At 42.0% G+C, this 23,946-nt stretch overlaps 1 protein-coding gene and 1 long non-coding RNA gene across 9 annotated transcripts in view; one reads left to right on the top strand and one right to left on the bottom strand.

Annotated features, from left to right (window-relative positions):
- LOC106738081 (vesicle-associated membrane protein 7) overlaps window positions 1-23,946 on the bottom strand; it is a 27,466-nt gene extending 3,520 nt beyond the window's left edge. The window contains exons 1-4 of one of the 7 annotated variants that reach the window (XM_019483925.2): window positions 23,656-23,852; window positions 21,430-21,510; window positions 9,548-9,703; window positions 3,829-4,063 (exon numbers count right to left, since the gene is read on the bottom strand). In XM_019483925.2, the coding sequence (XP_019339470.2) occupies window positions 3,947-4,063; window positions 9,548-9,703; window positions 21,430-21,510; window positions 23,656-23,661 (360 nt within the window). In that variant the 5' untranslated portion in view covers window positions 23,662-23,852 and the 3' untranslated portion in view covers window positions 3,829-3,946. Of the gene's footprint in view, window positions 1-3,828; window positions 4,064-8,278; window positions 8,471-9,547; window positions 9,704-16,943; window positions 17,039-21,429; window positions 21,511-23,336; window positions 23,352-23,391; window positions 23,586-23,655; window positions 23,853-23,931 lie in introns of those variants that run through there. The other 6 variants (XR_009459898.1, XR_009459897.1, XR_009459895.1 and 3 more) reach the window with 6 other exon arrangements.
- The window catches only part of LOC109282328 (uncharacterized), a 192,683-nt gene continuing 185,857 nt past the window's right edge, over window positions 17,121-23,946 (top strand). For both annotated transcript variants that reach the window (XR_009459901.1, XR_002089286.2), the window contains exons 1-3: window positions 17,121-17,569; window positions 17,663-17,803; window positions 22,441-22,593. This is a non-coding gene — a long non-coding RNA (uncharacterized LOC109282328). The remainder of the gene's footprint in view (window positions 17,570-17,662; window positions 17,804-22,440; window positions 22,594-23,946) is intronic.

Below are 23,946 nucleotides of genomic sequence, written 5' to 3'. Positions count from 1 at the left end.
GATTATAGGAAAGTAGGGCTGGAAGGGACCTCACATGGTCTTCTAGTCCAGCCCCCTGCTTAAGGCAAGATTGTCCCTGACTAAACCATCCCAGTTAAGTGTCTATCCAGTCTGTTGGACATTTCTAAGGTTGCTGTGACTTCTGAAGTTTTGCACTTTTTGTCTAAATTGGTCATTTTAAATCTAGAAATCCTAATCTCCTTTTGTATAGCAAAGCAATGGGGAATTGGTTTCACAAAGGACCGCTGCTTGCTGCCGGTGGTTGCCAGTATAGCAAACACATGCCTCTTTCCATTGCCATGAATCTTTACTTAAAGATTTTGTTCTTCTCAGTGGAACAGTGTTGCCTCCAGCTCTCTATGAAGTCATGATAGAAGATTGTGTATGGTGCCATGTATAAATCCAACCTTAACTCGCATAACTTGGAAAAAAAAAAAATCAAGGACACTAATCTGAACTCAGATTGCCTGTAGAGTCTGACATTTAAGTTGATGCGCACTCAACATTCTCTCCCCCTCCTTTTCACTCTCCTATCATAATAAGCAGGAGTTAAGAATTAAGTGAAAATTGTGTAGGGGTGAAGACTGCAATCGAATTGTTTAACTGTAGTGACCTTGGCACTTTTTTTTGTTTGTCATGGAATGGTAGTTTCATTTGGCAATGACAGCAGGAAGTAAGGTTACACAGGAAATGTACAGTAATAATGTAAATTGAATTTGCTAGTTTGCAAAAGGGAAGGGTGCTAGATAACTTGTCCACTGCTTTAAACCAAAGTGGAACAAGCACCTTGAATAGTGCATGTTTAATTAGCTTCACAAATCTCAGAGGCAAAGAGCTTGAGACAGACCACAGATTTTTATAATACGCAATGTTTGCTGTTGAGTTTAAATATCTTCGGAGGAAAATCGGTTTCTGCATGTGAATCTTGCCTGCAGCGTGGTGAAACCAGCTCTTTGAGAAGAGTCTGCTGCAGCATTCTTCTGTGACTTGTAAATAGCTGGTGGCATCAAGCACATATCTTGGTTCATTTAATGTCGGCCATTTATCACTTACAGGATTCAAAAGTCTGTTAGTTCTCTACAGCCTAAGACAAAATTCTGTGTTGAAGAATCAACTGTTCTGACACTCTTTTGTGACTCTTAGTAACTTAAATTTTACTGTACAAGTGCCTAGTTCATGCATGTTGGCAGCATCTTGCATACATTTTTTTTTTTTTCTTTCCATGTCTTCTATTAAGTCTGCTTATTCTCTGTATTTCCAGTCTTCACTTATTTTCCAAACACACTTTAAATATAGGCATGTAACTTGGTCCCTTGTGGTGTCAGTCATCAAATTTTGCTAGGCTATATTGATCATTACCCAGCTTTTTCCTCACCAAAGGCACTGCCCTCCCATGAAAATGACAACTGCTCCTTGAGAGTAGATCTGCGTGACTTCATGTGCCATTCTGGACTTTGCTTTTCTTGCTGTGTTTTGCGATTCGGGCACTGTATAGTCCTAGTAAAAACTTACCTGTAGAAACACTTTATTCATAAAGTGGATTGCTACAAAAATCATTGGCTTATATAGCTTCTTGTGGCATAGATCCTCAGAAGGAGGATTCTTAGAGGCAAGCAGAAGATGGGCTTCTCTGGGCATTCAGCCCTTTATATTAATTTTGCCTAACCTCCTCCAGACCCTGTGAGAATATACTGGTAATTTTGGAAATACTTAACATGAACTAGTTTTTTTTATAGTTGGTACATCAGTTTCTCCTGCCAAACGCTTGCAATTTACTATGGTCTCCAGAAAGCATTCTTAATTATTTGGGATTTGATTTTGTCATAATGTAGAGGAGGGATCTACCAGCTGTACTCCTTCTTCCCCACCCCCAGTGCCCTAGGTTGCTATTCAGCCTTGCTTTCTAACTTTGTAAGAAAGCAAACCTTTCACAGGAGAGCTACTCAGCTTTGGGGTTTTATTGTTTTTGTTTTTTCCTGAAGGAACGTCTTATATCTAAGTGTTTCTACTCTTCATATAAAGACATTTTAACAGATTACCTGTTTCAGTTCATTCAAACAAGTTGAAAGAATTCCTTCTAATACATCTTGCTATCTTATCATTGCAAAACATTATTTGGCATTTTTAGCCTGTTCCTGGTAGCTGTTTTGCAAACTATCACTGTTAGTGATGTCATCAATCTTAACATGACTGCAAACAGCAATAGCTGATTTAATTATGGTTTAATTGTTAAATGCATTTCAGTCTATGGTGAGATCCCCTTTCAGATAAAGGGGATTAATTTTAATGTTAAGTGGTTCAATTTATTACTCTTAAAACATTCTGTTCTAAGTTTGAGACATGTTGTTGACTTTCTTTTTTGCATGTACATTAAACATGGTTTTGTGTACTTAGTTTTTTTCCAAAAAATAAAGACTTTTCCTTCTAGGAATCTTCAGTTTGATACAAATCCTGAGCCTGTTTTTCTTGATGTAGCTACAAGCATGTTCTGCATTCCCAAGTTCCCTAGGTGTAGATGGGCTAGCCTGCCACTTTCATATAGTTCCTAACCAAAATTTGGCAAATCCAGAAGGCTGTTTCTCTCATGAAACAAAATGAGCCCAAGCAGCTTGGTTGTCTAGAAATTCCTTGCAGGTGTATAGCTGGCTTATATTGATTTGGGATCTTGTTGCTTCGTACCAAAATATTGCATAACTTGTATGGCTTTCTTGTAGGGACTTTTTTGCATTCCCCTGTGCCTTTCCCTCTGATTGTATATTATACCAATTATAGTTATGTTTCCTTTTGTGGCATGGTAGGGTAAGGTGCAACTATTATGGTGAAGTGAGAGAGATTTAGCTTTGCTGATATTTGCATGTCAAATTGTACCGTAGAAGTTAATTTTGAACTTGGGACAAAGATGTACATCAACAACAAAACACATAACTAAAGGCTGTCTTGACATTTGCACTCAGAATTGGCACCTTGTTGTCTTGCGTATATAGGTATCATTTTGATGATAAGCAACAAAACCCCTTTAGAGAAAATTGATAGGAAGCCAGTACTAGGTGTGGCTTGGTATGTACCAAGATCTTTAGTCGGAGTATTTACTGTACTTTGACATGGGTGTGGCTGCAACAAAAACAGCATTGTACTAGTTATATAACCTTTCTTCTGGTACAATAGACTTGAGGCCATATTGGTGACTTATTAACTTAGGAAAACTTTTGGATGACCTAAGATGCTTGAGGGATGGTGAAGATCAGAGAATAATTTTATTTTGCCTGTAAGAAGGCAGGCTATGCCTCAAAAGATAACATATCAGTGTGAGTATAATTTTTTTTCAAGAAAAAACAACCTCATGGCCCAGTTTCAGAGACTTTTGGGAGGGGAATTGATTGATGAATAAAGTGCTGGGGACTACAGAAGTATTGGATCATGTTGGTGGGTTGAGCAGGAAAGTGCCATAAGTTTTTATTACCTCCCTTTACCTCTTTTAAGGGTGACAAGTAGTCGAACTGTAGTTCTTCATAATGTGGGTAAGTATTAAAGAGCATGTGCTGCATTAACTGAACCTATGCTGAAGTTTTTAACTGTCTTCAGCCAACATCACAGTCCAGTGAAAGTTGTTCTGTTTTGTGTTGTTTTCTCTTCCCCCCCCCCGCCCCCCATCTGCTTGTGTTGGGGTCGACATCTCTTAAGGCAATACTGATTTTTTTTTTGGAGGGAGACGTGCTGTCTCTAGGCCACTGCCCAAGCTAAGACTGATTGCTCTGCTGTCCAACAGGGACTTTTTCACAGTGTTGACTACTACCACCACTTCAGTGCCTTTATGTATGTTCCTGTTAGTCATGTTTACATAAAGCTTTATTTCCACTGCTGCAATGATTATGTGGAATATTTGTGTATTTAGCTATCATTCATGTTAATGTTACAAGTGGAAAGCAAGAAAGCCATCACGTTGTGCTCAGTCAGCTCTGCAGATTTCCAATAAGTGTTCTGTGGTCACTGTCAGGCAGAACTGTATTGCTATCCAGCACATCCACTGGTGGTGGATAATGGAATGATCTTCAGGGAAGGCTAGCTGTGAAATAAGCAAGGGTAATTGAATAAGTAGTCATGGAACAAGCAGCAGCAGCACTACCACGATGCGAGGACAGTAAATGGCAATGGCTTCCCTCCTGAAAAGCAACATACATTTTTCTGGTGGTGCTGTGACAGGGCAAGTATAGGTCGCCACTGGACAGGTTGGACAAATGGGCAGGAAACAATAGAATGCAATTTAACAAGGAGAAATGCAAAGTGCTGCACCTAGGGAGGAAAAATGTCCAGCACACCTACTGCCTAGGAAATGACCTGCTCGGTAGCATGGAAGCAGAAAGGGATTTTGGAATTCTAGTGGACTCCAAGATGAACATGAGTCGTCAGCGTGACGAAGTCATCAGAAAAGCTAACTGCACTTTATCAAGCATCAGCAGATGCATGACGAACAGAACCAAGGAGGTGATACTTCCCCTCTATCGGGTGCTGGTCAGACCGCAGTTGGAATACTGCGTGCAGTTTTGGGCATCACACTTCAAGAGGGATGTGGGTAACCTGGAGAGGGTCCAGAGAAGGGGCACTCATATGGTTAAGGGCTTGCAGGCCAAGCCCTATGAGGAGAGACTAGGGCACCTGGATCTCTTCAGCCTCTGTAAGAAGGTTGAGAGGTGACCTTGTGGCTGCCTATAAATTCATCATGGGGGCACAGAAGGGAATTGGTGAGGCTCTACTCACCAAGGTGCCCCTGGGGGTTGCAAGAAATAATGTCCATAAGCTAGCAGAGAGCAGATTTAGACTGGACATTTAGGAGGAACTTCTACATGGGGCCAAAATCTGGAATGGGCTCCCAAGGGAGGTGGTACTCTTCCCTACCCTGGGGGGTCTTCAAGAGGAGGTTAGATGCCCATCTGGTTGGGGTCATCTGAACCCAGCACTCTTTCCTCCCTATGCAGGGGGTTGGACTCAATCTATTGAAGTCCCTTCTGACCCTAACATCTATGAATCTATAATAAGCCTGCCCAGACCCCAGCCATGGGTCTAAAAATCCTCAATGGTGGGGGGAAAAAGTGGAAGAAGATGCTAGAATCTCAATAGCTGCAAAGGAAGATGAATGCTGCAGTAGAACAAGATCCCCACTTGTCTTGCTTTCCTTGCCATTGGATCAAGGTCCCATTCTGTTGAGAGCTGTTTGGAAGCTGATGTGCAGTAACTTCTCCAAGAAGCACAGGCATCTTTCATGAAAACAGTTTTTTCTCCTGGAATGGTCAACAGGAAGGAGAATGCCACCTTCATGGAGCTGGTTTTGTCACTTAAGAATTAGCTAATAAACCAACTCAATAAGTTCTGTATCAGAGTGCCTCGTGACTCTCTCTTAAGCAGGTGGGGAGCCAATATGCCACTGTCATCAGTGTGTATGCCCCGACTTCTGACACAGCTAATGAAACCAAGGAGGAATTCTATGCCAACCTTGACCAAGTCCTTTCTGATGTTCTGGAGGGAGACGGGCTGCTTCTCGGAGATTTCAACACCAGAGTCCAAAGGGATTCTAACCTCTGGAATGGAACCATTGTCAAGGAAGGAGTAGGTAAGGTCAACTCCAGTGGCATCCTCCTCTTGACCAAATGCACTGAACATGGACTTGCCATCACCAAGGCCTTGTTCCACCAAAAATACCAAAAAAACAGGCACAAGACATCATGGCTACACTCATGATCTAAGCTTTGACACCTGATTTGAATATTCAATCCCAGGCATAGACCGTGACAAAGGTATCCATATCACCTGAGCTAGCAGCTGATGATTGGTCAACTCATCTGCTCAGTTATGTCACTCAAACTGGTTCCCAAATGACAGCTGCAGCAGAAGCAATGCTGATGGAACATCAGTGTTGAAGGACTTGAGGACCCAAGCAAGCAAGACCTCTTCCACTAGTGCCTGAACAAAGAACTGGTGAATTCCAATCAACAACAATGGGACAATGTCAGCAGCATGTAGGGTGGTCTCAAAGCCACTGTCATCAGCACCTATGAAGACACTTGGATTATCTACCAGGAAACATCAAGGCTGGCTTGATGAGAGTGACCAGTGTATCCAAGAGTTGATTGATTGCAAGTGCAAGGCCTTTTGTGCTTGGCAAAATGACACCAACTCCAAGCAAAAGAAGTCAAATCTCCAATAAGCCAAGGCAGAGGTTCAAAGGACCCATGATATGAAGAACAAATGGTGGAAAGATGAGGCTAAGGAGATTCAACATGTGCAGGAACAGCTTGTCGGACAAAATAAAGAATCCAGCGCCACCTACCCCACATGGAAGCACATCTGAGCTGCAGTAGAGCCCTCACCAACCATCTTCAGACACAGATAAGACCCTCATGGAAGACTCTTATACTTGGCTGCGAAGGATTGCCAAAGTCTGTGGTCATTTTGGAAAGAAGTGACCTTGTAGCTGCTTTGTCATCAGCAAGGAGCAGAAGATGGCCCAGGAGTTGCCACAGCTGGGGAATGTATTGGCAAACATTTTGGCTCTCAGCACCACCACTGTGCTTTGTGAATGTGGGAGAAAAGGTTTGGATGCTCTTAAGGGAGATCAATCCAAGAAATTTTTGGAGAAGTGGATTTAGGCAGCCACCTCCACCTGCTATTTTCCATTAACAGCTTTAAAGTCTCAACTGCTACAGGCAGAGGAGGAATGTAGAGAGCTGGTCCAGACAGTGTTTCAGCTCCTAAACTCCTTCCTTGAAAAATATTGTTTTACCAGGGCTCCCCTAAGGAAAACAAGGTCCAATGATCATTAAACTGCTGGAAGACAGTTTTAGACTGGACATAAGGAAGAACTTCTTTTACTGTCCAAATCTTCAGAGTCTGGAATAGACTCCACCCAGAAGTGGTGCAAGCACTTGGGACACATTCAAGATGCGTCTGGATCATCTTGCTGGGGTCTGGCCCTAGCTGACTTCCTGCCCTTGGGCAGGGGGCTGGACCAGATGATCTTGCAAGGTCCCTACCAGCCCTAATGTCTATGAAATCTAAGTGTAGATCTGTAGAAAAGCTAGTTTCAATCATAAACTACATTTAAAATTTATTTTTCATGCAAGACTAACCCCCCTCTCCCTCTCTTTCAGATTTAGTTATTGGACGTTTCACAAACTAGATTGCTGCAATGAGATATGTAGGAAAGCTGCAGAGGTTAAATTGCACAAGGGACGAAACAGTGGAGTAGACTGAAATTAGCTTTGAGTTCTAATCTTACTTTTTAAGTGTTTCTTTGTGCTTGTTATAGCTATAGAATGAAGCTCTCGCCTGTCTGAAGCCCTAGATACTGCATAGCATAACACCCTCTATCTAGGGTCAGCAATGTTTTTTTGGGTAGAGTACCAAAAAACTGCAACCCTGACTTGTAAGATGTTGGCATGCCAGGGTGGATGGTGGGGGAGCCACAAGGGGCCCGATCCTTGTGGCAGCACAGCTCCTGTCCCTTCCCTGCCATTTGCCCTGAGGGGGGGGGGGGGGGGGGGTGTGTGTGTGTGTGTGTGTGTGTGTGTGTGTGTGTGTGCGCGCGCGCACCTACTGTTGGCTACAAGCTAGATCTGGGCTACATAGACCCCAGTGCAGCTGCCTGTTCTGAGCAGCCCAGGCTCCATGGATGGTGGCAAGGGCCTGCCTAGAGTTTGGGCTAGCTGTGGCATGCTGAGCAAAATGGTTTCCCATGCCATGCTCTGGGTTGCTCTGTATTTTGGTATGCATCACAAGAAATGGACTCATGACCTCATGGTCACCTTTATACTTAGACTAGAAGGCCATGATGGAAAAAATTAAATAAAAGCACAAAAAAAAAAAAAAAAAAGCCCACTATCTATACAGACATTAGGTGAGCAGAGTCCAACTAATGCGTTACCTGTTCCGGGCATGTGCTGGGCTAGGTGTGGAACTGTGCCAAGTTTTAAAGTAAAGCATGTTGTTTGTTTTTTCATATCTGCAAACAGCCTATATTTTTAAGATTCTCAGTTATTCAGTTCTATGGGTTGATTATTAAGCTATCTTACACTACAGCATGTTCTGCAAGACATCACTTAAGCTACCTATCAGATTTACTACGCGCACACGGCTTAACGACACCCATTTCCTTATGGCTTTTTGGAGAACTGTAAAAAGAAAAGGAAGCAAACTGATTTTGGGGGATTTCCAGTATTTTTTTTTTTCTTTGTATAATATACAAATGTAACAAAGCATAAATAAATCTATAAAGAAATCTTTTAGATAAAATGTATATATGACTTGTTTACTGTTCAACATGAAAACTATAAGTTCATGTTGGGATAACACCTGTAGCCAAGAGGATAATAAATGTTAAAATAATAAGGAAAATAACAACAATTAATATAACCATTTTGAAGTTTTTCCACCACATCTTCCTGGAAATCTTTGTAGATGTTTTTTGAAAAGCATCAGCCTGAAAGTAAAATGACAAGAAACTTTATTTCTCAGGAACTGGATCTGTTGAACATTGTTGTACAGGAAATTGTTTTTAAATATCCACACAAGAAAAGACTTAAAGCTTACTTGACAGGTATACAGACTGTGCGGCCTCACCAAGCATGACCTGTTTAATTGTAACCCCCTCCCCCATTTACAATAAAAATAAGTCTAGCAGTATAAATACTCTTCTGAATTGTGTGATTGGATTCAAACTTTTATTCGGTTAATTTGAATTGGTGGTTTTTTACTTTTTAATTTTTTTTAATTGCATTGTATATAGTTTTCCATACTCGCCAGTTAAAAAAACAAAAAACCCTATTAGAGGTTGAGTAGAAAGAAACTATAACATTTAAAATATTTACATGTCAACGGAAGGTGAAGGTTTGAGGCAAAACGCAGGTTCTAGTAACATGGGTCGTGTGCAACCTCCATAAAATAGGTTCGTTTGGAAAGGTTCACTTAAATGTTCAAAACAATTTTCCTTTGATAAAGGTAAACAGCTAATGAGTCTTAAAGGCTTAGAAGCATTACATTAAGTTACTCACAGGAAAGAAACCTGTTTCTTAAAAAGAAATCTTACAATTCACATACTAATATAGTGATATTTTCCTGCAGTATGCATTAATGCAATATTCTAACACTTTTTCTGTCCCTGAAAATTTGTGTAATTGTCAATAAGAAGCAAAGAGACATTTTATAGATTTCCTAGACTTCTAGGGTCAGAAAGGAGCTGGTAGATCATTGAGGCCAGAAGATCATCAGGGACCCAGGTAGATCATCGAGGCTTGAGGCAGGAAAGAGCACTGAGGTTAAATAACCCCAGCTAGGTCCAATCTCTTCTTGGACACCTCCAAGGTAGAAGAAAGCACTTCCCTTGGAAGCCCATTCCATATTTTGCCAACCCTCACTGTAAATAATTATGTTTATGTTGACCATTACTTTATTCTAGTAAAGACTGTATAAACTCATAGAATTTCACCAAAATTAAGGAGTTCACATAAAGCCTTTGCATGTCAAATGTACAGGCTGCATGAGAAATCGTATCACTTACCGCTGTTTGGAGATCATCTGTTCTGTCAACAAGCTCACTCAGTTTTTCTTCCCTTTGCAAAACCTTATCGATGTTTTTGGTCATAACATTTTTGACATCATCAACTTGAATTTGTAGGGTAGAAATTGTATCAGTGGTATTCTTATTGTTCTCCATCTACATAGAAAGTAGTGAAGGTTTCTGTTAGGTGCTACTTCACTAACTTTTAAAATAAAATAGCTGGAAATGAAGAGCAGCTTCTTACTCCTGAGCAGTACCATACTCCTTTGAAAGATGGTGGCAAGGCCTAATTCTAAGTATAGTCTAAGTGAAGACTTCCTCTCCACCTCCCTGTGTGTTCCTGCCTGCCCCCCGCCCCCTTCTTTAAAAACTAAATTAGGGTAAAGGTGTTTATCACAGTGAACACCTGAATTTGTCTCCCTGCCTTATTCAATAGCTTAAAGAACACCTGTGAAAGAGAAGGAAAAACTTACTGTACCTATTTTGCTTCTTAACAATGCATGTGAAAAATACTCCAAACCTTTTCTTCTTTTAAAAGAAGTAGGGAGGTGGCTTAACTAATTAACTTGATTCCTCCTTTGACTCAAGGCACTTGCTTCTTCCCCTGAGATCAGGCTTGAGGTTCCGGATACTTTTAACAGTAACAAAAACAAACACACAACCTTCCCCCCCCCCCCCCAGCAGAACAACATTCCAGATCCTTTTCTTTTTTTTTCTAATTAAATTTTAAACCTTTTTGTGTCATAAAGAAGGGAGGACTTAACTAAATTAGGCAGCTGTAGAACTTATAGAAAGCAAAGAGTAAGTATAAATGGTCAGTTTTCAGGATAGAAAGTAGCAAACAGCAGGATCCCCAAGGATCAGCCTTGGCACTGGGGCAGTTTATCATATTTATAAATGATGTGGAAAAGGGGGTTAGCAGCAAGGTGGCCAAATCTGCAGATGATAAAATTATTCGAAGTGGTAAAGACCAAGATGGACTGTGAGGAACTACACAAGGATTTGGTGCAGTTGAGTTCATGGGTAACTAAATAGCAGATGAAATTCAATGTAGGTAAGTGTAATGTGATGCACCTGAACAAAAATAACCCTAACCATACTTATACTATCATTCTTATTACTATATTAGCTGTTACCACACAAGAAAGAGATGTGGGAGTCATTGTGGACAGGTCATTAAAAACATTGGCTTAATGCTCATCAGCCATCAAAAAGGTGAACAAAATGTTAGGGGTTGTTAAGGGCAATATAAACAAAACTAAAAGTATCATCATGCCCCTTAGTACATCCATGGAGTATCCACACCTTGAATACTGCCCAATTCAGGTGCCCATACCTCAAAAAGAATATAAAAGAACTAGAGATGGTACAGAGAAGAGCAACAAGGATGATTAAGTGGTATAGAGGGACTTCCACATGAGGACAGACTGAAGAGGCTTGGCCTATTCAGTTTAGAAAAGAGATGCTTGAGGAGGGACATGATGAGGGTTTACAAAATACTAAATGGCAAAGAGAAATTAAATAGGGATTTATCACTTACTCTCGCACAATACAAGAACTAGGGGGTCACAAAATAAAACTAGTAGGTAGCAAGTTTAAAACTAACAAAAGGAAGTTTTTTTTCACACAGCACATAATTAAAGTGTAGAACTCATTGCCACCAGATGCTGTGGAAGCTGACAGTTTAGCCAGTTTCAGAAAGGGATTGTACACTTTGGAGGAAAGGAGCATCAGTAGCTATAGAGCATATGAGCTAGGGATACAGACTCTGAATTCAAACTCCATAAACTTTAAGGCTGTTTACACGGTGGGGGGGGGGGAGGGGACGACGACTTTAGTGCTTTACTTTCAGCTCAGTGTGCCCACACACTGAGCGCAGTATGTGCCCAGAAGGGGCGTTGCATCAGTTTGACCCGGCTCATCCAGCATCCGTGTAGCTCACGTGCTTCAGCAGGGCTTTTTGAAATTTTTATCTAATAGCTAACTTAATCTCCCTGTTTCTCTGGCAGGTTTTTGTCAAGGACACACACCCTGCTAGTTATACCTCTGGATGGTGTATCAGATTTTCTTCAGTGTTTCCTCAACTGGGTTAGGTGTCCCCATGCTTGATAGAGACTGTGTAATGAATCCCCATCCTAGCTGCTGAATTCTCCCCATTTAAAATATAATTAACTTAGGTGTCTACCTTGAATTTGTGAATTCCACTGCTGGAGCCAGGGGCCTTGCATTTTAAGTATGGGAATACTCTGTTGTGTTCAGTGCCTCCATGCCATGACCTCCCTTCTCTCTGACTAAGCACTTCTTGTCTCTGACAGAATGCTTCTCCCAGCTTAGGAGTCCTCCTCAGAGTTTCACAGAACAGAATGGGAAGTGAGGATTGGAGCCACAAAACAGTTTTGATATTGCACTGCTAGACACTGCAGTGCATAACTTCAGATACCCCAGACCAGATCCAAACTGATCTTGTTGGCATATGAACAGCACTTAAGTGGTTGGTACCTAAATCACAAAGAGTAATCCAAATTGACTGTGGTCAGTGGCTGCAAAACTGGTCTGGAGATTGATTATGATGCATCTGTTTTGCCAGCTCTCTTCTGTAAGACATGGATGAAGGAGCTGGTAGTCTCTATCTACTATTCTCAGTGGTTAGAACCAACTTAGAGTGTGGGAGACCAAAGTCCAAAACTGGAATAATTTTAGTCATAGGGTTGGAGAGAGTAAGTGACTCCTTAACAAATATTTAAAATAAAATGCTTTTAACCATTTAGTAGAGTAGAAGGTTAGAACTGATATCTCTTTAGTGAGTGCCCTCCCTAACTAGCAATTTGCTTTCTCTAGTCCAACAATTATTTAATTATTCCATGCAAAATAGAATGTTTTTAACACGTATACCTGAACAGGAAGGACTGAGACTCTCCTCATCCCTCCCCCCAATAGCCTGTAGCAGGGATATCAAAGATCTGGTCTGTAAACTGGATTTGGCCTCTGGAGCCATATCATCTGGTCTCAGGGTCCAGGAACTCATGGGTGGAAGAGGGGAGGGGTGAGTAGGAATGGAGCCTGCCACCAAATTCCAGGATATGGAGCCCTGTTTGTTATGTGTGTTGCTGATTAACCTGGTGGTTAACAAGTGCATTAACTGCTGTGGGTGCTTGAATTGAATTTCAGGGTCCCACCTGGCTGCTGAGTGCTCTAACATCTGAGACATTGGATAAAAGGGCTCTTTCTTCCTCAAGTTTAATGCATGGAGATTAATTTCATAGATGAAAACAACTATCTGACTGAGCCCTACAGGTAAGATGGGTAGAGGAGTGTCTTGTTTGTGGAAACTGTAGGGCTAACTGCACCTCCACATAGCACTGTAAGGACTTTGGACTTTAGACACCTAGAAAACTTCCTTGGTAAAATCATAGGTGTCTATGGATATGGGTAACTCCAGAAATAGACAGCAGCTAGACAGGGGTTTCAAGAATTTTAATTTTGTTCTTGGGTACCTGCAGCCTTACAGATTAGTTTGCAGATGCTAAAACAAAACTAAACAAAACTGTGCTGTAACGGAAGAAGCAGCGTGCTACTTTGATCCGGCTCTGCAGTGTAGATTGTGTGCTTCAGAGGGGCTTTTTGGTGCTTTTAGCTAGAGCTGATTCAATCAGCTATTAGGTAGAAGCACCAAAAAAGCCTCACCAAGCATTCGATCTTTACAGCTGTCAGGTGAGCAAGGTCCAACTAAGGTGCTGCATCTTCTGGATATATGCAGGGCTTGGCACAGGAGTGTGCTGAGTTGAAAGTAAAGCACTGTGTTCTTAATATCTACAAGCAGCCTGAGTCTCCGTGCATATTGCCCAAATAAGTAGGGCCTGGTTTAAAAAGTGGGCCCAGCTTGCTAATATTGTGGTAGAGTCTGCTGTTTTTGCACCCAGATTGTACTGCCCCACCCCCTTGCCTGCCCTCTGATTGGCTATGGGGGCAGGTTTAGGGCCAGATTTAATTGCAGCAGCAGAGGCCTTGCTCCTCTCCCCCTGCCTCGCTGGAAGAAGATAGTGGGAGGAGAGAGCTTGGGGATGGGCATGGGCATGGGCTGTTTCTGCCTCGGGGCAGGAAAACTGGGACATGCGGGGTTGGGGGAACCTGGGGGCTGCCTGGGCAGATGGTTCTGGCACCAGGTAGGGGAGGGGCTGTTTTGCTTGTCCAAGTGTGTTCTCTTCCCTTAACCCCAACCCCCCAGGCCCCAGTTTTCCTGCCCGAGGAGCAAACAGCCCCTCCCCTCCCATCCTCCCCCTGTCCTTCTTACAACCCCTTCCCACCTCCCCTGCTAGGCTTTTGTTGCTGGCTAGGAGATGCTTTCCCAAGCCAGAGTAGCCATCATGTTGCAATGAAATGCTGTTATGGCTGCTTGCAGGGGAACTTTCCAGCAAGCAGCCATATTGTGGTATTTTATTGCAAGTCGTATTTTTCGTGAAAATCACTTAATTTCATGATTTTCATGAAAAATGCAAAATCGCAGTTTAAACCAGGCCTCACAAATAACATGTTTTCTTACTCTAAGATGTTCCCTACTCTTACCCCATCCCTTCTACTCTGTGGGATCTGAGTCCTTCAGAGCACTACAGAGCATTTTCTATGGAACCAAGGTTGCAGGAGTAATACTTTGGAGCTGAAAACCTCTGCCTGTAGTACAATGGGATCCCACTTATGTGGTTTAGAGATCTTTTATAATAGTAAGTCAAATATTGATCTGCTTGTTGATTTTTTTTTATTTTTTTTTTAAGCCCTTGTATTCACACCAAGCCTACAACACTTGAGGCATCCTGTAATAGATGTACTTCTCTCTTTATGATAAGGCAAACAATATCTTAATACAATAAGAGATCTGGAAAAGAAAGCCATTTCCCTGTAACTTTTGTAAATGGAACACTGTAATTCTAAGATTGCCAACCATGGATCCAAGTTTTATGTGAATCTTGACAGCTCAAAGTGCTGAAAAACTAAAGCACTTGACCAGCAGATGGTATAAACCTATTAATTAGCTATTGTTCCTCAAATATCAAACATTATTAATAAAGGATAAATTTAAGGCAGTACCATATAATCATCATATACCTCTCACACTGTGTAGGAAGGAACGAGGAGGAGGGGGAATAATTTATTGCTTTCTGAGAACGATAGCAGTTATGAAATTTTAGATTAAAGATAGAGGGAATCTTAATTCTAACACCACATCTTGCCATGCTGTGCCATGCACCTTCGTGTCTTCCCACTCCAACAGAATATAAGTACATTCAACTGTGTGATGGGTGAAGCGATACATTTAGTTCTGTTTCAGACATTTATCATTATAAAATGAAGTTTCAATACACCCCTACTCTTGAGGGCAGGGTTACTGAGAATTCCTGTACCTACCACACCTCAACAACAGGATTATGTTTCTCCACACCTTGTTGACAGAATAGGAGAGGTGTTTTTTCCTCTAAGATAAGCAAGGAGGAGCTTGTGATTAGATTTTGTATGCGTGATAGCAGCCTGAAGTAGTAAAAGGCACAAACAAGCTGCTTAGAAGAGAAGTTTATGGATCCATCTGTCCTGTTTTAGCGCTCCGAAAAGGGAATAGGAGCCATATAGTCTCACTTCCTATTTAATACATTTTAAATTTACATTTGATTTCAATCACATGTAAGAACCGACTCTCCTATACTACCCAACTTCTGTCTAAAACGTAGACAGTGCTTCAGAGAAAGCTCCTGCTGATGAAAAAATATCATGTGTGCAACATGGTGTGGGTTTTTTTTTTTGTTTTTTGGATGGGGAGGGGACAGGAGTTAAGTTGGAATGATGGTTAAGAATAGCGTAGGAGTTTTTTATTTTAATTCTTTACTTTTGGCCATGTCAATAGCTATTGTAGCTAACACAGAGACTTGGGTTCCAACCCTGAGCAATTTTCTCCACTTGTGCAGAATTATAGGGTTCGCCACAAGAGTTGGGGTCTTACTGTGAAGGATTTTTTCCCCTAGGAATGTGCACGTATGTTTTAAGCATGCAAATCATTCAGCTTACATCAATAGGCCTATTGATGCATTTTTAACCACATGCAAAACTGTAGGATTTGCACAGCATTATAACTTTGGCCAGCAGGGGGCTCCAAACTGTTTTCATATGTACAGTAATGAAATCCTGTTACAAGCAAAAATTCATAACTGGTTATACAAATGGCTAAAAAGTTAATTTAACACAGTTCGTAGTTCATAACAAATTCTATTTTTCTTTCTGTGCTCAAGATGTTTTGGCTTATTACTGCATGCTTGCAGTACTAGTTTTTTGAGCATAAAATTAGTGCTGTTAAAAAGTGGGGTTTTCTGGATGATGAAAATACAGACAGGGCTATCTAGCTCCTTTTTTGCAAATGGAGGAACTGAAATAAAGTGCTCAAGTGTGTGAAAGAAGGGTTGAAAAGCCCCTTCCTTTTCTATGTGGGAAATGGGCCTCCACAGTTTATGAACAAGTGAGTGCTCAGTCACTTCTCACAGTTATTTCCCCAACCTTCTGTGTAGTTTTGAGAATAGCTCCTCTACAAGAGTAACATGTAAGCAAGCTACACCGCTGTCTGTCTGAGGATCACAATAGCATTTGGGGGCTGGTGACAGGCAGAAAATATTGTTGCCAGGGAATCTAGGGCCCAGGAACATATGTAATAGATTAGACTAGACTTCCATAAAGAATTTGAGGAATATGTGGGCTAAAGAGGCAATTCAGTTCCTCCAACATGATGGAATATGAAGCTGGAAACTTCTGAGAGAGGCAATTCAAGAAGTTCAAATCCTTTGCTAGTTTTCCTCTAAGGAACTGCCAATCAAGTCCAACGTGTTGAAAGTGTGGTCAGTTTGGCACAGACTGAAATGAGACTCAGCGGTAGCACCAATAACAGCACTAACTCCAGTCCACACTATATATACACGTGCATGCAGGGATTAAAAATGAATGCATCAATGAATACTGGCATCAAAGCATTTAGAAACTATATACCACTGGATAATCCCTCTATTTATGGAAAAATCCATTGAAATGTTAATACTTCTTTATGGGGAAAATAAAAATATTTAGAGCGTAATTTCCTAGATGCTGTAGAATCTATTTCTAACCATCCAAGGCACAACAATTAATTTAAGAAGAGTTTATCTGGAAGCTGATATCTATGCTGAGTTTGAAGTTACTAATCTTTCACAACCATGTTACTAATCATTCCTTTTTCTGAATTCCTCTTTCTGATAGCCCTGCAGTGCTAATTCAAACACTTTCTAATACTTCCTTGTTCCAATAGCTCTTTACAACATTAACCATACATTAACTGAACTTTTAAATGTGCTTTGAATAAAACAGAAAGAGTACATTTAAAGTAACTTACCACAGGCATTTTTCTACCTCTCTCTCCCTCCCTCCTTATTCTTTGTAAGCAACCTATGTATGATCAGATGACGCAGTGGAAAAGAACTGTTTAAAATTCTAGTTATCCTAGTAAAATATTAACTAGCTATCTAGAGAAGCATTTTAAAGAAAAAAAGTAATAAGCTCATATGACAGTGTTTTGTCAGAGAGAGAGAGAGAGAATTCTTTTATTGAGAGAATCAAAGTTATTATGAAGTGTATTTTCAGTGTCAAAACAGAAAATAGAAGGCTCTTTCTCTGTTTTATGATAGCTGTAGTGATAAACTTGATTTACAGTACAGAGGATTACCTACCAGGCATTTTCCCAGCCCAGTTGGAAATCTGTATTGAATTCCAAAGAATGAGCAAAGGCCACTTGCAATAGCGAGATCTTGTTAATGAAAAGCATTTTTATTAACGTCCCTAGATTTGAAAGAGTAAATAGTTAAAGGGAAAGGTGTTGTATTAACTTCTGAAATCCAGGGTAAAATCTGCTAGGTAGCCTGAAAATTATGGAAGACCAACATCATCATTTATACGCAAACTTACATGTGTATGAATGCATTTAAGTAGCTGCTGTGGAAAGAACATGAGGCTGCATGCATGGTATGAAATAGAGAAGTACAGCCACAGTTTTATATCTATTAAATATAGCTGTGGGTGGAAAATATTCAACCATTTCTGTTTGATTTATTTCAGAATTTGTATCTGGGTCTCACATTTCATGCGAGTTACCTAATAAATTATCATAAGGAAGATACCAACGTTGTCTTCTCCTCATGAGGCCAAATTTGGCATCTATGTTCTGAGAACACCTCTGGATTAGATCCTACAGACAAGGTAGGTGGGGCAATGCCTGATGTGAGAATGAAACCATGCTTTACACATGCCAGAGCTAATCCCTGTTGCTGTCAGGATTTCAGTGGTTGTATGTAAACCCATCAGCAGAAATTGAAGTACTATGGGGATTTTAACAGCAGAAATGAGGATTTAAGGGCCCTCCAAAGGTAGGATGCAGTTGTGTGGTAGTTTTAAAAATCTTCACCTCATATAAATGTGAAACTTAGATTTCAATACATTTAAAAGACCTGGGTATATATTGATAAGCATGATGTAGTCATCAGAAGCCTCTAGCTTTCAATATTTTTTTTAAACATGGAACTGGCACTGCAAGACAGCTAACAATTTTTACAGTACAACAACACAAGCATGGCTTATGTTGCACAAATATACTACATCCAGAAATACTTTTATTTGATAAAGTTAAACAAGATGACCTGGTGACTTCAGGATGACTTCAGGATCCTGAAGAAAAGAAGGATGGAGAGTAGTACAGTAAGGACCCTGGATTTCAGAAAGCCAGACTTTAACTTGCTTAGGGAACTGATGGGCAGGATCCCCTGGGAAGCCAGTCTGAGAGGGAGAGGAGTCCAGGAGAGCTGGCTGTACTTTAAAGAAGCTTTACTGAGAGTGGAGGGACAAACCATCCTGATGTGCAGGAACACAAGCACGTATGGCAGAAGACCAGTTTGGCTTAGCAGGGAATTCTTCAGTAAACTCACAAAAAGACAGCTTGTAAGAAGTGGAAACTTGGACAAAGAACTAGGGAGGAGTACATAAGAGCATTGCTTGAGCATACAGGGATGAAGTCAGGAAGGCCAAAGTGCAATTGGAGTTGCAGCTAGCAAGGGATGTGAAGGGTAACAAGAAGGGGTTCTACAAGTATGTTGGTAGCAAGAGGAAGCTCAAGGAAAGTGTGGGTCCCTTACTGAATGGGGGAGGCAAACTTGTGACAGAGGATGCAGAAAAGGTTGAAGTGTTCAGTTCCTTTTTCACCTCAGTTTTCACAGACAAGGTCAGCTCCTAGACTACTGCACCAAGCAGCACAGTTTGGGGAAGAGGTGAGCAGCCCTCAGTGGTGAAGGAACAGGTTAGGGACTATTTAGAAAAGCTGGACATCTACAAGTCCATGGGTCCAGATGGGATGCACCTGAAGGTGCTGAGGGAGTTGGCTGATGGGATTGCAGAGCCACTGGCCATCATCTTTGAAAACTCATGTTGATCAGGATAGGTCCCAGATGATTGGACAAGGGAAAAAAACATAGTGTTCATATTTAAGAAAGGGAAGGAGGATCCAGAGAACTACAGTCCCTGGAAAAATCACGGAGCACATCCTAAAGGAAGTCATTTCTAAGCACATGGAGGAGAACATGATTAGGAACAGTCAGCATGGATTCAACAGGGGCAAGTCATGCCTGATCAACCTGATTGCCTTCTACAATGAGATGACTGACTCTGTGGATGTGGGGAGACCAGTGGATGTGGTATACCTTGATTTTAGCAAGGCTTTTGATAGTTTCCCACAATGTTCTTGCAGGCAAGCTGAGGAAGTATGGGATAGATAAATAGGACTACAAGGTGGATAGAAAACTGCCTGGAGCATCAGGTTCAGAGGGTAGTAATCAATGGCTCAATGTTTAGTTGGCAGGTGGTATCAAGCGGCGCACCCAAGGGCTGGTTTTGTTCAATATGTTCATTAGCGATCTTGAAGATGGGATAGAGGGTACCCTCAGCAAGTTTGCAGATGACACCAAGCTGGGGGGAATATTAGATACTCTGGAGGGTAGGGCTAGCATTCAGAGTGACCTAGACAAAGTGGAGGATTGGGCCCAAAAGAAATCTCATGAGGTTCATGAAGCGAGGACAAGTGCAAAGTCTTGCACATAGGATGGAAGAATCCCATGCACTGGTACAGGCTGAGGACTGACTGGCTGGGCAGCAGCTCTGTAGAAAAGGACCTGGGAGTTACAGTGGACAATAAGTTGAATATGAGCCAGCAGTGTGCCCTTGTTGCAAGGAAGGCTAACAGCGTACTGGGCTGCATTGGTAGGTGTGTTGCCAGTAGGTCAAGGGAAGCAACTATTTCCTTTTATTCAGCGCTGGTGAAGCCACATCTGGAATACTGTGTTCAGTTTTGGGCCCCCCATAGGTGGATTAATGCACAGGCCTAGGGGCCGCCAGATGCCTGGGTTCCCATGGGAAATAGTGGGTTTCTCTTTGCAGGCAGGCAGTATTCCAGCCTGCAAGGGGCTTCCGGGAATGAGATGCAGGAGGCACTGCCTGCATGCGTGTGGCCTGGACCGCAGCCGAGGAGCATGGAAAGCATCTCCCTCCAGGCAAGTATATGGGGGGAAGGGGTGTGATGGGGGGCAGGTTGAGGACCCCACAGTGAGGAAGGGAGTGGGGCAGGCATAGGGGCTAGGGGTGCTGTCCAGCCAGGGCGGTGCATGGGACCTGAGGCTGGGATGGGGAGAGGGACAGAGCCATGGGCAGCTTGACCAGGGGCGTGGGGTGGGGTGGGCTCCCTGCCGCTGCCCCTGCCCTCCCCTGGGGGGAGGCATGTGGGAGCATGTGCCCCCCAGACTTGTGTGTGGGGCGGATGCAGGCTGCCCACTGCGGGCTCAGGGCAAAGGCAGCAGAATGGAGAACCCTGGAGAGCCCCGAGCCTGCAGCGAGCAGCCCACATCTGCCCTTGCCCCACTCAACTCTGCTCTGCCACTGGCAATGAGGGGTGGTGGGGAGCAGGGAGGAGAAGCAGACATGTGCCACCCCACCCCCAGCCTGGCTGGATCCACCCAGCCTCTCCCATGGGCCAGGGGCAGTGCTAGCCTCTTCCTGGTAGGGGAGCTGGGCTTGTGGGCTTGGGGGTGGGCTATAGCCTTAAAATTTGTGTTAGCCCCTCTGTAGTCACCCATTCCAGTGCCCCTGCCCCACCCTCGGCAGCAGCAGCACCAGGAAGCCTCTCCCTCTGCTGGAGCCCAGGGCCCCAGTAAATCTTAATCCACCACTGGGCCCCCACTACAGAAAGGATGTGGACAAATTGGAGGGAGTTCAGTAGAAGGCAACAAAAATGGTTTGGAGGTGGGGCACATGATTTATGAGAAGAGGCTAAGGGAACTGGGCTTATTTAGTTCAGAAAAGAGAAGACTGAGAGGGGATTTAATTGCAGCCTTTAACTACCTGAAAGGGGGTTCAAAAAAGGACGAGCTAGACTGTTCTCAGTGATGACAGGTGACAGAACAAAGAGCAACGGTCTAAAGTTGGAGCAAGGGAAGTTTAGGTTAGATATTAAGAAGAATTTTCTCACTAGGAGGGTAGTAAAACACTGGAACAGGTTTCCTATCTAAAGAGGTGGTGGAAGCTCCATCCTTGGTTGGACAAAGCTTTGGCTGGGATGATCTAGTTAGGGACGGTCCTGCTTTGAGCAGGGGGTTGGACTAGATGACCTCCTGAGGTCCCTTCCAGATCTAATTTTCTATGATTCTAATATTCTATACATTGAGCTCACAGGCCATTTAATTATCAGTATAGTCCAAAGGGCAAAAAAGAGATGCTTATAAAGACTAATAAATGGGTGAGTTTGATAAAATGTTCATGAAGATATGCATAAAAGAAATCCCTCTTACCTTTTCATGCAATGCAAATGGTACAGTGCTGGCTAAATTGTTGTTTGTGACATACGCAGGTAATTTCATTAACAACAGATCCTGGTAGACAAAGCACAGGAGCAAAAAAAAAAAAAAAAAAAAAAGATAATATTGCTGATATTAATTAAAAGGTTCACTTTGTCATATAATACTAATGAGTCAAAAATCAGTGAAAGATAAATAATTTGATTAAACAGTATTACGGTTCAGCATCACTAACCTAACAAAACTAAAAAATATAGCTTTTTCAAAGCAAACCACTGAATGTATTCAAATCTTATGAATTAAAAAAGCACTTCTAAATCACTTGGTTGTATGTCCTCTATATCCATCCAGCTTGAGATGAAATTAAGTAGTTAAGTACTGTAGTTACATATCAACAAACCAAACATGTTAAGTGTTTTTTGTGTAAACACGGACATAAAAAAGCATGTGGGTATGACTAGAACTGGCATAATACAAGCAGATGCTTGATGTGACTACTTGGCACATCTTGCTGAAGCATAGAACCTTTGTTATTTCAAATCTGTGTTTTAGGAAGAGGCTGCTAATCCCATCAAATGTGTGTGTTTTTGTAGTAATTTTATTAGGGTCATTGCAGTAATTTTATTTCACTGTCATCAGTTAAATAAGGCTGATGACAAGTGAAACCTTTTTTTTTTCTCCACTTACTCCCTAAAATAAAATTAGAATCTGGAGTGCTGGAAACCCTCACTTCAAAGCAATCAGCTCTATAGTAAAGAATTTGACTTGAAAAACAATCGGAACCTAAATTTCATCTGGCAGTATCAGTTGTTGTTTTTTCCTCTTAAGGGTTTCTGAATCCAGAAACATTTTGGAGCTTGCATTTCCATTTTGCAGAAGTAAGTCTTACTAGTGATAGCTTGTTTTTATTTAGTGTAAATTAATATAATATTAAACATGTTTTCAAACAAATTGAAACTGCATACTTCTGAATGATGGTTTCTACTTGTTGTTTGTGGTTTACAGACTGAATTTTAAGTGTGCGCGCCTGCGTGTGGCTTCTGAACATTGACCTAATTCAGTTAAAAACAAAAACTGTGGCATGACCTCCCCTTTGGCTTTGGAGTTTTCTGCTTTGTAAAAGCTCAGTGTTCTTGTGACCACCATGGAAGGAGCCCGGTAATATCATAAAGCTATTTGAAATTAGTACTGTAAACAGGTTGGGTATTTTCATTATTATCAGAACTGCTGAGTTTAGGGACTGGAATCAAAATCAGTAACAGTATCTGAGATTTAAAGGATTTAGGATGTGGGATGATTCAGTTTGTTTATATAAGAAAATAAGTGTGTTTATATAAGAAAAAAACAGAATTTATGATCTGGAAAGCTAACCCCCAACTGGGGGAATAAATAGATATTTGCATGCCCTAAGAGAAAACACAATAAGCAATGTGCGAATACTTGGTCTTGATGAATGACATTTACATCATAACTAATGTTTGCTTTTAAAAGTTGCTTTGGGGTTGTTTTTTTTAATTGTTTTTATAGTGCCATAAACTATGACTGATTTTGTCCTAGAGGTCACAGCTGCATGATGGTAATACATAAAACAGCATTTCTATAGAAACCAGAGTTCTGAGATATTTTTAAACATTTAAAAAAATGTTTCTGATTTAAAACCTTATATTTGTTAATGCTAGCTCTGATTTTCATTAACTATTTAGACACGTTCTTGTTGCTAGACTTTTCCAAAAAAGTAGTCACTCAAGCATGGAGCAGGTTATCTACTGAGGCCCTTATATTCTGTGGGGAAACTGGCCCTAGTTGTGGGTACTGAGCACCTGAAAATCTGTGCCTATAACTTAGTTACAGTTTTTAGTACAACAACAGCTTGTTTAAAAAACCAGAAACAACCCACCCACCCTCCCTTGAACTTTAAACCCGGATTCATGGTAGGATGATCTTTCTTCAAGTAACCTCTCAATCCCTTCTTCCGCATCAGGTTCAGCTGGCCTTTACATAAATCCACTGTATATGTGGCAAAAATGATCTGGAGGCAGCAAAGTCAAAGTGCTTGTTAACAACCCTCAGAAAGGTGGGGGACCCTGCACGTCACAGCACCATACTTAGTGGGCAGGGATCATGGAGCCAGGGAGAGTGAATGCAGGGGAAAGAAGGGAGCAGGGAGGCATGTCCTGCATAGGAGACCTCAGGGGGAGAAAACCAGACGGGGGTGTCTACCAGCATTGGGGTGGGGGAGAAGACCGGTGCGTGGGTGTGTACCAGCCATTAGGGCGTGCTGAGACCCTGAGGGGTCATTGGGGCTGGGGGCAAGGTGCGTGTTAAGTGAGCGGTTATTGCATGGAGGTGCGGTTTAAAGCATATGCAGCGGCAGTGCGTGCGGGACAGCTCGGCCCCCGCCCCCGCGCGTGTTGAGCGCGCAGCTTGTGGGGCCCCGCACGGGCCTGAGCGCGTGCGCGGCTGCCCCCCCACCCCCCTCCTCCCGCGGGTCCGTACCCGGGGGGGCCCTCC

This window comes from Alligator mississippiensis, chromosome 2, assembly GCF_030867095.1.
Source record: "Alligator mississippiensis isolate rAllMis1 chromosome 2, rAllMis1, whole genome shotgun sequence".
NCBI lineage: Eukaryota > Metazoa > Chordata > Crocodylia > Alligatoridae > Alligator > Alligator mississippiensis.
This window is presented reverse-complemented; position numbering and strand designations above follow the sequence as displayed.